This window comes from Pelmatolapia mariae, linkage group LG3_W, assembly GCF_036321145.2.
Source record: "Pelmatolapia mariae isolate MD_Pm_ZW linkage group LG3_W, Pm_UMD_F_2, whole genome shotgun sequence".
NCBI classification, from domain to species: domain Eukaryota; kingdom Metazoa; phylum Chordata; class Actinopteri; order Cichliformes; family Cichlidae; genus Pelmatolapia; species Pelmatolapia mariae.
In genome coordinates, this window is record NC_086229.1 from 26,286,764 (window position 1) to 26,302,834 (window position 16,071).

Sequence of the window (16,071 nt, forward strand, 5' to 3'; positions counted from 1 at the left end):
CCACCCTAACACACAGATCCAATAAGATCAGGAAGTGGGCAGTATAGTACAGTATGTGTTATTTTGTACTGTACTGCCCAAACTAAAGATCTGCTGACGTGTTGGAAATGATTCAGATGTTTATTTTGGACGATACAGCAGAAGATCAGACATGAAAGTGGAGATAACACAGAAGACCTGCAGCAAAGGGTCAGAGGTCAGACTGGGCCACGTGATTCAACAATGAGCCAATGATCATCAAGTAGTGACTAAAGCAGAGCCCTGACGTTCTGACATTTATCACACAGTTAGAACAAATGTCTGCTGATGACTTCATCTCATGAAATGACTGATAGATGTCAATTCATTGATCAGCTGAGCTGCTGATCTTCATCGTGCATAGAAACATTGAGCTTGTTTCAATCAGTAAATAACTCCCACTACTCTCAGTTTGAACTGTTCCCACTCAAAATGCTGTCAGAACAATGATCATTGTAGAACTTCACAAACATCACGTGTTGTTTTCCACATGTAAGATCAGCAAACATACAGAAACTTCCTGTTGCCACACACGGCCTCTAAAATCTCTTCCACGCTTTCTGTCTGAAGTCCACTCTCTGTGTCGGATCCACAGGAAACAACAAGATCTTATTAACATGGTTTTCAATGTGTCGCCTTCCAAAAAGTCCAACCAATGAACAAATGTGTATATTTGTGGAGGCCGAACAAAAGCATGACACATTTGTCTGTTTCTATAAACTGGTGTCAAACACAAATATGAAGAGTTTCATTGACAGACTCCAAAATGCCCCCGCAGTGAATCAAAGGGAAATCCTACAGTGTGGCCAGAGAATCTTAATGGCTCCAACATCAACACATCCACAATGTTGGATCCAGTTCTACCTCACAGAGTTACTAAGACACACCCTCTGCCAGCATTACAACAGCTCCACCTGCTTCACCTGCCTCCTCAGCCTCTGTACACCTGAAGAGAAAAGAAAGGCTCCAAAAGCTCAAATCTACAAAGGATTCATGAAGTTTCATCCAACAAGAACATGTTTGCCTTCCACAGTGTGCTGTTAGACACCACTGTACCTCTGCCATTTCAAAAAGAGCAGCTTGGGAACATTTTGGCTCCAAACACTTTGTGTTTAAGTTCCTAATCTTTGTTTTCTTTGTGAACAACATCTGGAGCTTTTTGACTCATAGAAACATCATTTTGTTCTTTAGATGACAGCAGATTGGGACTGAATAATCAATCACTATCAAACCAATAAAGATGCTGATTTTACAGGAACTTTGTTGGAGAAGCTGGAAAGACATGAAACTGATCCCAAACCAGTTGATAGTGCTGATTATTCCAAATAAAGCTGTTTTCCATTTGAGATGACTTTCTGTCCTGATATATAATAAAGATGTTAGTTGTTTTTGAGCCCCTGTATTAAAAGTAGATCCAGTTTAAAGTCAGCTTGAGTTTGATGTCTTTATGTCAAAGCTGCTCATGATGTTGAGCTGCTGATGGAATAAAAACAGGTAAAAATCTGCCTCAATATAAAAGCATGTAGTCCAGACTTAAATGTAGCCTATTGTTAGCTGAGGTCCACACACAGTGTTTGACAGTGTAAACTGTGTGAAAGGGCTGCTGGTGGAGCTCACTAGGATGAGCAGGTGACCATGTGCCACGAGGTGGAGAGCAGCTGGCCTGGCTTTGATTCTGACCACGTCCCCTTTCTCTCTCCCTCTGCTTTGCTGTCACTTATCTTCACTGCTCTGTCCAATAAAGCTGAAAAAGGCCCCAAATCAAAGAAATCTGCTGCAGCCTCTGAAATGTCTTCTGTTTCCTTCCCGACGGCTTTTTCACCGTCAGCCCATCAGACAGTCCAGCAGCATTTATGATGATGTCATGATGTTGAAGAGACTGCTATGGTGGCCTCCCATGACCCCCAGCCTCATCTACACTGAGATGCAGACATTTGAAAAGCAGACAACTGAATAATAGTCCAACACAACAGTCTGTGTACAGACACACACTGAGCTTTCATAGAGTCAAAGGAGTCAATCAAACACAGCTAGTTGAGTCATTTCTTGTGTGAGTCTAAAGTGAATCTAGTGTTTGAAAGTCCACTTCCTGTATTTGTTGTTGAAGACTTCTTCAGCTTCTTCTCAAGGACATCAGCTGCTTGTTTGGCAGCAGAGGCAGTTAAGAAGCTTCCTGAAAAACACTGAACAGTGAGTTCACTGTGGCATATGACAAATTCAGCTTTCTATGTGCAAATGTGTCTGTGTCAACCTTTCAAATGCTGTTGAATCCAAAACATCAGCGGCTCCTTGGCTGCTCACTTCATGCACTTCTGTCTTTGTGACAGTCCAATGACATCACAGCTGTTTCCACCCCCAGTGTCTCAGGACTGGACACCTTTAAACATGTGGAGGATCAAACAGCCGTCCAGCTAAACATACATGAAACTATCAAAGCTGACAATCATTCCAATAACATCTAATCAGTGGCGGTCCTAGCCCGTTTGGCGCCCTGGGCGAACACTCCCTCTGGCGCCCCCCTGGGCGAACACTCCCTCTGCCCCAACCACACACACACACACACACACACACATGAAGAGAGAGAGAGTGTATGCATAGTATGCAAACGGCTACTAAACAGACATCATAATTCGTCATACAATGACACATTATTGTACATATTGTTTGGAGTTTAGTCTGTTACTGTTGCTATTTTTGCCATTTCTTCTTGGAGGAACTGTAACCCACATATTTTCCTTAGGGATTAATAAAGTATTCTGATTCTTAATATTTTAGGATACATGACCTGCCATTATCCACTGACACATCTGCTTACCTGTATCTTTTGCTCGTTTCTCCTTGTAGGAGCCATAATTAAATGTATTCAATTTTAATGATCACTGGGTTTTCATTTGTTTGGTTGCTATGGTGATGTGTAACGGGAGTCACGTGCATGTTAGCGGCGACATTAAGAGGGCGTTGTCAGTCTGTCTTTCACTGGTTTGATTTTGACAGAGAGGAGGGCTGGGTAGCCGTAGTTTTTGTTGGTCGCAGCACAGCGAGTTTCCCCTTGTTGCATTAGAGCCTGTGATGTTTTAAGAGTTTGAATCGCGAGCTGATAACATTGCTCTGTAAACTTTTCAAGCACTTTAATAAACAAGCAAGCAATTCCACCTCTCGCATTATTGCGTAAAGTTGACAGCGCGTCAGGCAAATAGGCTCAATCCCCGGCCTCTAGCGACTGTGGAAGTCGCTACACTCCTCCTCTTCTTTTCTCTTTTTTTAAACTTTAAAAACGGGTTGTGTGTGAGACTTTAAACCAACAAAATATAAAATATAGGGGAGAGTGAGGTAAGATGAGCCAGTGGGTAAGTTGAACCACCCCTTGTATCTAGGTAACTGTATTCATGTTTTGTCATGTGACCATAAATCCAGGAAGCACTCATCATTTCCATCCTGCTATATTAAAGAGGAGCACATTGGAGAAGGGGTAAGTCTGTATTACACAAAAAAATGTTTTCTGCTTGTCAAAGTAAAATTTCTGCATATCAGGTAAATTGACTGTAATATTAAAACAAATGTATCTGTGTCTAAAATGATATATTATACATGTTGGTGGGTTTCTAAAATATAATATCATCTGAAGAAGTTTTCTAAAGATTAGCCTAAATTGCTAAACAAGCCCGTTTTTTTCAAAATGGTGGCTATGGGGCAAAGTGAGCCAAAGGCTATGGGGTAAATTGATCCAATGGTTCAACCTACCCCACTATAAGGCACTGAAATTTATTTAAGGCTCTGACTTATTAAATAGTATTTTAGTTCAGTATACTGAACCCTTTTGTTGTATTTGTCATATGTTAACTATTATAGAAAAGATATCATGCCAAGGACCTACAGACGGAAGACCAGCTGGGGCTCAACACCCCTGGAGGAGATTGAAAGGGCAGCGAGTGAAGTCAAGGGAGGAAAGTCCATAAGATCAGTGGCTAAAGAAAGACAAATTGACAGGTCAACACTCAGGAGATATATTAAAAAGAGGGACACACAGGAGGTCAAATCGGTTGGCTATAGTGGAACAGCTTCAGCAAAGAGAGTCTTCTCTGAGGAGGTGGAGAAGGAGCTAGCAGAGCATATCAAGAAGCTTGCAGAGCAGTTCCATGGTATTTCCCCAAAGAAATGCCGTGAACTGGCATTAGAATTGGCAGGCAGAAACAACATTGTGCTCCCCTGACCTGCCACTGCTGCTAATCATGGATAACCATGAAGCCCACATTTCACTGAAGGCTTTGGACATAGCAAAAACAAGTGGTATTGTAATGCTCACAATTCCACCCCACACTTCCCATCGCCTTCAGCCTCTGGATAAGTGTGTGTATGGTCCATTTAAAACCTATTACAACAGAGCTCTTGATGGCTGGATGAGGTCCAACCCAGGCAAAACTGCCAGCATATACCAAATTGCTGGTTGTGTGAATGATGCTTTCATGTCAGCAATGACACCACGAAATATCTCCTCGGGATTTAGAGCCACTGGGATTTTCCCTTACAACAGAGATATCTTCTCTGATGCAGAGTTTGAGCCATCCATGGTGTCAGACAGGCCCAACCTGGAGCAGCAGCCTGCCGCTGAAGGTGTTGCACCTGTGGTTTCAGCCTCTCTTTCTGCTGAGCTACCTTCACCAGACCCTGTACATGCATGTGGTTCACGAAGTGACCCCAACCATGCTCGATATGTGTCTCCCACTGATATTCTACCCTTACCCAAAAGTCAGCAGCCCAGGAAACAAACAAATCGAAAGCGTGTGAAGACACGAATCCTGACTGATACACCTGAAAAGCAGGCAATTGAGAGAGCCCATGAAGAAAGGACAAATAAACTGAAAGGCAAAAAAGAAATAATCCACAAAAAGCAAGGAATGTGGAAGAGGAAACAAACCCAGACAAAAATTGCAGTGGAAAGCAGCTCTGAGGAGAGTGATGTTCCCATCCCATTTGAAGACACTTCTGAGTATGAGAGTTCCAGCGATGAAAGAAGTGAACCAGATGTCTCAGACCTGGTAGTTGGTGACTTTGTCATCGTAAGATTTGCATCCAAATCCAGGAGCCACCATTACATTGGCCTGGTTGACAGCTTTGCAGACAACGAAGTGAGTGCCAGATTTCTCAGAAGAATCCGAGGGATCACTAGCAGTAAGAAACCCACGTTTGTGTTCAAGGAAAATGATGAGGCATCTTTCCCACGCAAGGATGTGCTGAAGAAGCTACCTCAACCTCAACAGGCTGGGGGAACTGCAAGGAGGGAGCAACAGTTCATATTCCCCTGCAACCTTGATCATTGGAATATTGAATAGTTCTTTTGAATAAATGGTTTTGAACTGGTGGTTTGTTTAGAAACCACCAGTTTCCAGGTTTGTTCTCACGGGTTTACAACTGTTAAAATGGTTTGTTTTCACAATATGATCAGTTTTACATTTTAAAAACTACATGGTCAGTTTGCCCCAAGATGGCTCAGTTTACCCACTGACTAGGTTCAATTTACCCCTAATCTGGGGCAAGTTGAGCCAAAGGAGCATTTTTTTTTAATAGGTCATTATTTTGGGCAGCGTCATCAGACATAGATTCTGATCATTACATTTGAAAGGAGACATCCTGAAATAAAGGAATATGTTATCATTCTCTTTCTGTGTCATTTTTTCTCACATCCAGGGCAACATGAGTAAAAAGTGGCTCATCTTACCTCACTCTCCCCTACATTTTAAATTGTTATTGATCCCTTTACCCCTGGTCCTAAAGTGTATATTTATTTTTTTACTCTTAAATATTTATTGTTCGTTTACTTTCACTGCTGTAACTGGAGTCTCGTCGTCTCGTCTCTCTATATACTGGACTGGATGTAGCAGAGATGACAATAAAGTTTACTTTGACTTCAGCAGCGAGCAGGCGCACCGAGGGCTCTCGCGCTCACTTTTCGCGTGTAGAATTTTGAAAAAACATCGGTGCAAATTATAAGTCTGTATCATAATGTCTGGTATTTTCGTGTTGTTGGTTTGTTTTTATTTTGTTTTATTTTGCGAGTTGGTTATTAGATGCTGCTCCAGCCAGCCAGAGAATCCCCCGCCGCCCCGCCCTCTCCTCTCTGTGCCGCAAGCAGCAGGCGCACCTCGCAAACGGAGGGCGCCCTTACTCCCAGCAAATGGGCGATAGAAAACCGATCGGTGCCTATACCATTTCCAATATGCGCTGGCTGATGTCGGGGCAGCATGAGTACGAGCAATTTTTTTTTTTGCCGATGCCCGTGATGCCGCCCTCCACCACGATACCGCCCCGGGCAACCGCCCGTGTCGCCCGTATCTAAAACCGCTACTGCATCTAATGGTACATATATATAGACACAGGACTACAAGGAAATGGCTCTCAGCATCTGGCTGTGGGAACAAATGATCCCTGTTTGTGTTCAAATTGTGTGCATGTTTTAGACGTGTGTCACATGTAGAAACACAAAAATCCCACAATGACACAAAGATGTGTTTGACACAACTGTGCAGCTGTAAGTTGTTTCTAATGATTCATTGAAGCTCTTCTAACATTCTGGAGACAATCAGTCCATGAATCTGTTCAACACCACAACAATTTGACTTCAATGTGAACGTTTGCCATTAAATAACCTTCTTCATCCAGCTGACAAGCATCCTTCATTCTATGATATGAACAGTTCCTCCTGTTGATGACAAACCTCTGACATGATCTGCTTGAGGAGCTTTTTCATGTGAATCTCTCTGAGCTCAGGGCTAAGTTGCTGTGTTTCATCTTTAAGAGCTGCTGCCTCCTCGCCGTTCTTCTTCTCCTAATGACACCATTTCTGCTTCAGATCTTTCACTGGGCCTAAAACAGATGAAGAGTAGATCTACTGCTGTTCACTGTTTGTGTCAATATGGAGAATAATGAAAGACAAACACAGCACATACAGAGAAATGTAGACAGAATGAGCAGCCAGTGCAGTAAATGGTCTAAATATCAGCTCTTTAGAAAATGATCCTGATGAACATGAAACTAACATCCAATGAGAAACACAGCTTCCTTGTTTCATGTACAATAACAATAAATGAAGAGCTAATAAAGAGCTATTCTATTGTAAAATGCTGAGATGATTATTAGACACAACCCAGCGGCTCACCAAAAGCCTGCATTGCAAATCTATATGAAAGTAATCTATGCTCATATATGGCAAAATCCTTTAACTGTCACTGTGTTTTTCATCTGTGCTCTTGTTGGTTGGACAGGTTTGTAAATGACAAAGAGCTCAGTGGACTTTGCATCCATCAAATCCTGTTAGATGTTTGTTTTTCCTTCACAGCTTTGTGATGAAGGCTAAAGAACAGAGATATGAACTATTGCCAATATGAATCCTGATGCATGACGTGGGCACAGACCCACCAAAGCAACACTCAGCTCACCTCATTCCAGGCGCTTGTCTGCTGGAGACCATGAGCCTTGTTAGTCACACATTAGCACCGTGGTAGGAAACAGCCTCCATCATTTCATTAGATCTGAATTTGGACTGTTTCCCTCTGGATGAGAACCAAGTCTGTCAAATCTATTGATCCAACACAAACTATCAAACACATTGGCTCACAGTCAGATTGGCTTTGTATGGATGGTGTAACAGGGGCTGGGAAAGGATGCTGAAAGCTGAATATAATACAGAACAATAACAGGACATATAATCATGTAGAAACATGATCTTCAACAGGCTCACTTCTATTATTCATGATCACAAAGAACTTGTGCAGCCCTGATATCAGCCCTAATATATGAGTGTGTTTGCCCAAAGATTGAAACAGCATCAACATGACAGCTGTAAGAAATCTTCTCTCAGCCTTGTTTGGCAGAAGATCCCTGCAACAAAGATTGTAGCTGAAAGATGACGTGTGTAAAGTTTGCTCTTTGTTGAGGCTGTTTTTAGACCTTTGATAGTTCCAATCCAGTTCTGAAAGACAGAAATAAAAACAACATCATTAGGATCAGATCATGGAGCTGTTTCCTGCCTTGTTTCTAGCTTCAGATTACAAGACTTTACTACAATAAAGATGCTAACATGTATCTGTAGGAACAACATCATTGAATCTCTAACAACTGGAGCCAAACCAGTGGCTCTGCTGGGATCACTGGTGAGCCAACACTTCCTTGTTGATGCAGATTTCAGGGCTTCCTGTTGCTCCTCCGTTATAACTGTTCTCTCTTCTCAACACATGATGACACAAAGGAATCAGCAGTGACGAAGATGATGCTGAAGAGAAGCACACATTTCACACATATAACAGAGCAGTGCAGTTACACACACCTCTGCTTGACATTAGGCCTCAAACAAAGACACAAAACACTAACTTGACTCTAAATAGAAGAAACTGGCAGCTTTTTCTGTTCTGTGCTTATTTATATTTGACACACATGCTTCTCTTTGTGCAAACACACATCGCACTATAAGGGTAACCTAGCACACAATGATTGGACAGCACAGTGATGATGCTGGGAGATCCTATACGAAGCAACACAGAAACACTGAGAACTTTAAACATTGATTATATTGAGATAAGCAGCCGAGCCAGTCTAGATAAAGGCGAGCAGCTGGGACCGCTGCTGCACCAAAAACAGGTTTCAGTGTTTCCATGTGTGTGTGTGTGATGTCTTTACTTATACTGGTCAATAGACTTTAGTCAACACATGATTGAAAGGTGTTACACATGAAATAAAAACAGTGTTTCATCTTTATTCCTCTGAAGCAGCTGCATTATAACCAATCTGCTCCTTTGTGGCCTTTAAAACAGCTTAAATAACTGTTGTTATATTTGTTTCTGCTCCTCTTGGACAGACGACTCTTGAAAAGACATTTTTGAATTTCAATGTGACTTTAACTGGATAAATATGGGATATATAAACGTCTGCAACAGATTCCAGCTTCTACCTCATGATAGGAATGTTTTTGTGGCTCAAGATGACCTGATATCTTTCATGATGGATACATTTGACACATGTTTCACATATTATAGACCAACAAGTTATTCATAGCAGTTTAAATACGGGGAGTCACTTTTGGGCCTAGCAGATAAAACAGAGCCAATATTTGCTTCTTTATTTAAGTGACGTGTGTCACAGATGTGACCTAGTAAAGTGTAGCTGAACATTAGTAACGTTATTAACACTCTCAGCTCGTCCTTGTTCCAGACCTGAAGATCCTCTTCTTTCATTCAGCAGCAGCTTCAGGTCTCTGATGGTCCAGGCTTGTTGTTGGGAAACAGCCCTGCTGGGATGATGGTGTCCTCACAGAAACAGTCAGTGATGCTGTTGATCTCCATCACAGAGCACGTCCCAGTCTGCAGTCTCAGTCCTGCAGGGCCTCGCTGGCTTCCTGACTCCACCCAGTCAACAACAGGAAGTGTTTGCAGGAACAAACTGAGGCTGTGGTCAAACAGGAGTTTTTATCTCCTGGCTCTGACTCTCACTGCGGCCCCGCTGCTGTGTCAACATGTGTTTGTGCTAAACAATGATGGAAAGTGTTATAAATGACTTGTTGGCCTCTGATCTGTCACAAACAGCTGAAACGTGTCTCTCATGAGTCACATGAAGGTTTCTGACAGAAAGGACAAAAAGTAGCTGCAGTCAGTTTGTGTCATTTTTATATTTATTCATCTGGGAGAAAAATCTGAGGGACATTAAAATGTGTTTTTCAACAGAGACAAGAACATAAATATAACGTCACAGGTAAATGAACATATTTCAAGTAAACAGCTGGACTGATCAGGTCCAAACACAGAGTGATCAACAAACAGCTGTCATATCTTTATATATAAGCTCTTTATAAATCCTGTTCACTGCAGTCTGTTTACTAATAATGTCAAACTGTTAGAAACACAGAAACATGGTCTTTGTTCACATAAACCTGTCTGGGATCCTTTGTTGTTCTTTTGATGCAGAGTTACATTATAAATATAAAGAGTTATTTCAGAGTCTCATCAGTTTTCCTGCATGTCTTTATTGAACACATCAGCAGGGCTGAAGCTCTCATGTTAAACACACACTGATCTATGGACACGTTCATGTGTTTCTAACAGAACCAGGCTGTTATCAGCTGCACTAACATGATGTCACACACACTGAATGTAACAGTGACAGTTTACATCATCACACAATCAGCTGTGATTGTTTCACTGTCATCAAACTAGTCAACAGGAAGTAGAATCAATAGAAACCAATCATTTACTGACAGCATGTCTGATTGAAATAAGTGCAGATTATGTATGAAGTATAACTGCACACAGTAACTGTGTTACAATAAGGACTTAACAGCGCCCTCTGCTGGAGTGTTTCAGTACTGCGTTAACTAGAATACACCACCTCCTCCTCCTCCTCGCACCACCTGCTACAGCTCTACTCTTCTATGACTACAGTCATCCACAGCACTGATGTGAGGTCACATGGTTCATGTGTAAGGAGCACAGAGACGTCCTAGCAGCTGACCTCAGGTCAGTTTAATGACTGTGAGCAGCAGCTGTGTTCTTGTCACTGTGACAGGGAGACACTCTCAGACACAGCGCTCATGTCAGCTTGTTCTCATGCAGGAGGATCAGGAGCTCCATGTTTGTCTTTCTGTTTGAATCATGATGTGTTTGTGCCATCAGAGTCTGTCATGAGTACTCAGGGTTTCACAGCAGCTCTTCTGAATGCTGACGAGAACTCCAACCTCATGTTTCACCTCTCTGAGCTTCTGATGTCTGTGGACACTCGTGTTTCTTCTCTGGGCTCATCTGGACAAAAACACCTTTCTGTGTTTGGCTCCAGCCTCATTCTGACTGACAGGAAGTGTGTTATCCATGAGCTTCTTTGTTTCCTGCTGTGTTTCCTGTCTGTGGACAAACACGAGTGTTTCAGCTGAGGACTTGGTTCCTTCCACCTGTCCATACAGGACATCACGCTGTCTTTTCTCTTTAAATGCAGCTCCAGGTCCTTCCACGTGCTGTATTTGTGCAGTTTGTAGTGTGTCCTGGGAAACGTAGCACACATGGTGTTCTTCTGGTGTTTCCTCCTTTCACTGAGTGTGAAACACTGACACTGTGCTGTTGTTCACAGAGCTGATTCTAGCTGCAGCTGGACTCTGTCATCTAACTGAATGTGTTGGTGCTGATCACGGGGCTCTGAGGGGGGAGCAGCAGGAGGACTCTGGATGCTGACGTCAGTGTATCTGTGGAAGCTCACACAGCGTGTCTCTGTCACTCAATATTGTGCTATATATTGTATCTATGCAAAGATGAACAGACTGTGTGTTCACTGGTCTCTGTGCTGCTGACTGCTTTGCTCTGATGTCATCATCACTCCCTCCTCCACCCTCAGCAGTCCCAGCATGCTGCTGTGGTGCACCCCACCCTCACTCTACACCTGAGCCATAGACCACACCCTCCACCTCAATATACACCACAGTTTTCTCTGCTATGGAAATGAGATCAGGAGGAAATCATTATTATTATTATTATTTAATAAATGCTCACATTAATGTGGGCTTATTTGTTTCATATTAGAAACATTAGTTGAGTGTTTTTAGTATAAAATGGTGAAAGTCCCTCTTTTTGCTCCTCCCCTCACCTGTGGATGGACGGTGCTGTTACCGTGGTGACAGCTTGGATGTGTTTCAGTCCTGCCTGGTTATCACTGCAGGAATCTTTACTTTCACATTTATTACAGGTAATAACTCTGATTTTTCTGTGTATTATGAACTAAATGTATCCTGATACACACAGAGATGGATGAGCAGAGGTCACATGATGAAAGAAAAAACATGGAGTCTTTGATTTATTTAGATATTTATTGATGAATGCAAACAAACCCTGACACCATAGCTGGACTGGCCATCGGTCATACCGGGCATTTGCCCGGTGGGCCGTTGGCGATTTTTTGTTTTTATGGGCCGATGGATTTTTTTTTTTTTTTTTAGGAAGGGTATATAGAATGAAAGGTGTTGGATTGGCCAATTGGTCATGATCGACTCTGGGCTGGACCAATTACAGCCGAGGAGGCCGGATGCACCCGCCCCCTTGTTTAGCAATCTTATAGACGAACTATAGAAAATGGAGAACAAAAAACGGAAAGGAGGTGTTTATGAAAATATCACTAAATCTGTCATTTATTAATTTTAATATTAATTAATGATCATGTCTCACCTCTAGTGTTCTTGGTCTTAATTTAAGGTTATTCCTATAGCGATTGACAGATCACGTGACTTTCGCGCATTGCATGCCGGGAACTCGAGGCAAAACAATCCAAGTACCGCATCAAATGCAAGCATTTGCAGCACCGCAAAACGTTCATTCTCCGGTTCCAATACCTTCTTGGTTTTTCTTTGCCACACAAAAAAGGAATGTACAAAACTAAGGAGAACAATGCCGGTCCGTACAAAGACAGACTCGACGAAAAGGCAAAGAAAAGATACGAGGAAAAAATCAAAGGAGTGAAAGGGAGTGGACGTCAGCGTGCTGCCCAACTTTCACCACGCTCAGATTTATAATTATACGTTCTTGGAGTGAGTGCATACACTCATGAAGTTTTTAGTAACTTCAGGTCACTGCAACAAGCCCAGGTACAGTTTACCGACGGAAAGACCATCGTACAAACAAAGGTAAGTTTACCAGTCTCACAAATCGTCGTCATAAATACACATTCGTTAACCGTTTATTAATATAACCTTTGAGCTCAACGGTAATTAATTAGTAGTTGAAAAATAATTTCTGGTACGCATTACAGAAATGTAGCAGTGACAATAATATTGTATGTTGTAATCGCACTGGACAATTAGTGATACAAAACAACTGTTTTATCGTGTGAATAAAAGTATATGTTTTTGTCAATGTACCGTGGTAATAACAGAAGCGAAACGCAGTATTCTGTCAGGACAATTCACTATTTATGCACAATAAATAAAGGAGCATAGCGCGACAATTTCTGTTCAGTGCCAGACTTGCTTGTAACCTATATCACCAATTATGTTAAGAAAAATGACGTATTAACTACTACAAAACACTGACCTTTGTGGGAATGCTTGGAGCAGACTAACATGTGAGCTGGAGTGTTCTGAGACGTTATATTTGGTATATCCAGACTATCCGTCAGCTCTTACTTCGGAAACATGGCTTAAAAAATTTCTCTTCAACGACGTAATCCAATAAAAAAAAAAACGATCTCTTTACCCGTCGGCTTCCCGTGGCTGTCATGCGACCGGCTATTGCAGTTAATAATACAACAGCTTCTTGCCATTTTTTGTGTTTCTTTTTTATCCCTGTGTAACTGAGTTCAATTGAAAGCCTGCGTGCGCTAGTACCTCTTGCCTCAAGTTCCTAGAATCCTTTGCGGTTTTTACCCCTGAATGACGTCACATTTTCAATCTCTATCCTGGTGGGCCGGTCTCCAGTCAAAATGCCCGGGCCGATTTTTTGTCCCAGTCCAGCCCTGCCTGACACTGAACCATCGTCGAGCAGAACAAACCTGATCACATGACCTGCTGACCCAAACAGTCAAAAGCTCCATGGCAACAACAACAAACAGCCTCACATATGTTAACAGAGGCTGTTAGAAGCACAGAGTCTTTACAGTCTTTCTCCTGTTTGTACACAGATCTCTGCACATCTTCATCACAGTTACTCACAGACGTGCAGAGTGTGTGGATATCAAAGCTAAGTTTCCACCATGTTTGTAGTCTGTACTGGGACTCATGGAGCATCTCTCTATGAGCACTCAGTGCTTTAAACAGTGAGTCCCAGTTTAACCAGCAGCCTTCACACCACACAGACATGGAAAGTTCTTTTTTTTTTTTTTTTTTTGGCCATCAGAATTATTGTCTAAAGGCGAAGAAAGATGCCCAACGGATTTACTTTACCAAATGGACCATCCCAGCCTTGCCGTATTGGTCTATTTGATTCACCTTTTATTGTTTATTTTACTTATTTTTTATTTTCACTTGCTAGATATGGGACAGACTTGAATGAGGAAAAGAAAAGGGAGAAAGGAAGAAGGGGAAAAACAGACAAGAAGAGGGACGGGGATAAAGGGCAAAAAAACAAAAACTAACTAAATAAGCAGAAAAAAAATACATATATCGATCACCTGGATCACCTGTTGAGAGAGAAAAAAGAAAACAAGCAGAAGAAAACAAGAGCAATACAATAAACAACATCACGATGATCTATGTGAATATAACAGTAAATACTAAATATTAAACATTATTGTGCAGCACGTAATATCGACAGCGCACAGCGTGCTTTGAGGTAGGAGCCAAAAAGGGTGTAGTTAGTGTGTGAGCACCCGTGTGTATACCTGTGAGCATGAGCGCGCTTGTTTTTAAAAGGTTCCTTCATTTAATGATCTGTTAGAGGGTGTGGGGGGCCATAGCCCCGTCATCCAGGGCATGAAGCAGGTATGGAGGAGATCAAGACTCCAGACATCCAGAGGCCCTCAGAACACAAGAGACCAAGGAAGACCAACAGAGGGGCAGCCGCGTCACTATCCCAGAAAGAGCTGAGGAGAGCCCCAGATGAGGGGACATGGAAACTTCAAACCCTCAGACTGAAGACACCATAATAAATAAATAGATTGTTGAAGATGAATAACTGGAACAGTTTGCTGTGGTTTCCTCTGTTTCTGTCAGAAATAAGAGTCTGGCAGCGCTTTGCTCTCCTTCCACATTGTCAAAAGATTTCAGGATTTTGGGATTTTTATTATGTTATGCTTAAAAGTACGTTTCTTTATCTAAATGTGTTTGCTCTTTCAGTATTAAGCTTAAATAGGGAAGTCACATTTTGTGCAGACTCCTAAATGGGGAAGTTACAGACCGAGAAGAGGTAATTTTCCCACACCACCTCATCCTTTTCATACAATCCACATGGATTTTATTGAGCTAAATGAATGCCAAGGCTCAAAATACGCTCTAGTGATCATAGACGTATTCTCAAAATGGCCAGAAATCTATCCAGTAAAAAAAGCAGACGCCATCTCAGTAGCAAAATGTTTGTGCAATCACTTCATTCCAACATATGGCATCCCCACTCTGATAAGATCAGATAATGGGACACATTTTGTTAATGAAGTAATCAGTAAGGTCTCTGAATCACTAGGATTCAGCATCAAACATCACTGTGCTTACCACCCTCAAAGTGCCGGACTCGTGGAAAGAACTAACGGCACAATAAAACAGAGACTGAGAAAATGCATGGAAGAAACAGGGGGACCATGGCCTGAGTGTATAGGCCTGGTAAAATTGTGGATGAGACTGACACAAAGTTCTCAGAAACTCACACCTTTTGAAATCATTCACGGTAGACCATTTCCACTCCCAATTACAAGTGAGCCTATAGATAAGTCAATAAGAGAAACTACACTAGCCGAATGGATGACTAAATTACTTGAAAATAAAGAGATTGTTCTAAACAACCAACTGCCAAGTGATATCTCTCCAGTGTCTTGGAGGTTGAAACCAGGTGATTGGATCCTGATCAAAGTACTCCAAAGGAAAAATTGGAGTTCACCAAGGTGGGAAGGTCCTTATCAAGTGCTACTCACCACACCTACTGCCTGCAAAATAGCAGAAAGACCGTCCTGGATTCATAAAAGCCACTGCAAAAAAGTGAGTGACAACCTAAACGTTTAGACGCCGACACCCCTAACTCCTGGTGATCTACTGGTGGAGGGAGGGCTGATCGGGTACACCCCGCCTTCTTCTTCTTGCCAGTAGTCTACTCATCAGAGGTCACAGGTGTGTCTGGTCATCATGAAGACACTCGTCCTCCTAGTGGCTAATGTTGCACTCCTGGTGAGTTTATTAACACTCACCCGAAAGAAAAAAGATGAACAACACCACCTGCAGACAAGATGGACACATGACAACTCACATCTTCGTGACATGACACAAGACCACATTCATCCATGGATGAACAACACATGGTATCGATATATACATGACAGCACACCCAGAAAAGACTGCTATGTTTGCTCCTATATACCCCCAACGACACAATACGCCACCTTGTATGCGAAGGC

The 16,071-nt window shown here is 42.2% G+C and overlaps 1 protein-coding gene across 1 annotated transcript; it reads left to right on the top strand.

The window, feature by feature from the left end:
- The first annotated feature begins 3,877 nt into the window (after positions 1 to 3,877).
- On the top strand, positions 3,878 to 4,228 carry zgc:113274 (uncharacterized protein LOC552925 homolog). Its single transcript, XM_063469335.1, has one exon. It carries the CDS (start codon positions 3,878 to 3,880, stop codon positions 4,226 to 4,228), a length of 351 nt encoding a protein of 116 aa, XP_063325405.1.
- The last annotated feature ends 11,843 nt before the right edge of the window (positions 4,229 to 16,071 follow it).

Coding starts and splice junctions, on each gene's coding strand:
- zgc:113274 (XM_063469335.1), top strand. CDS start 3,878: ATGCCAAGGACCTACAGACGGAAGACCAGCTGGGGCTCAACACCCCTG.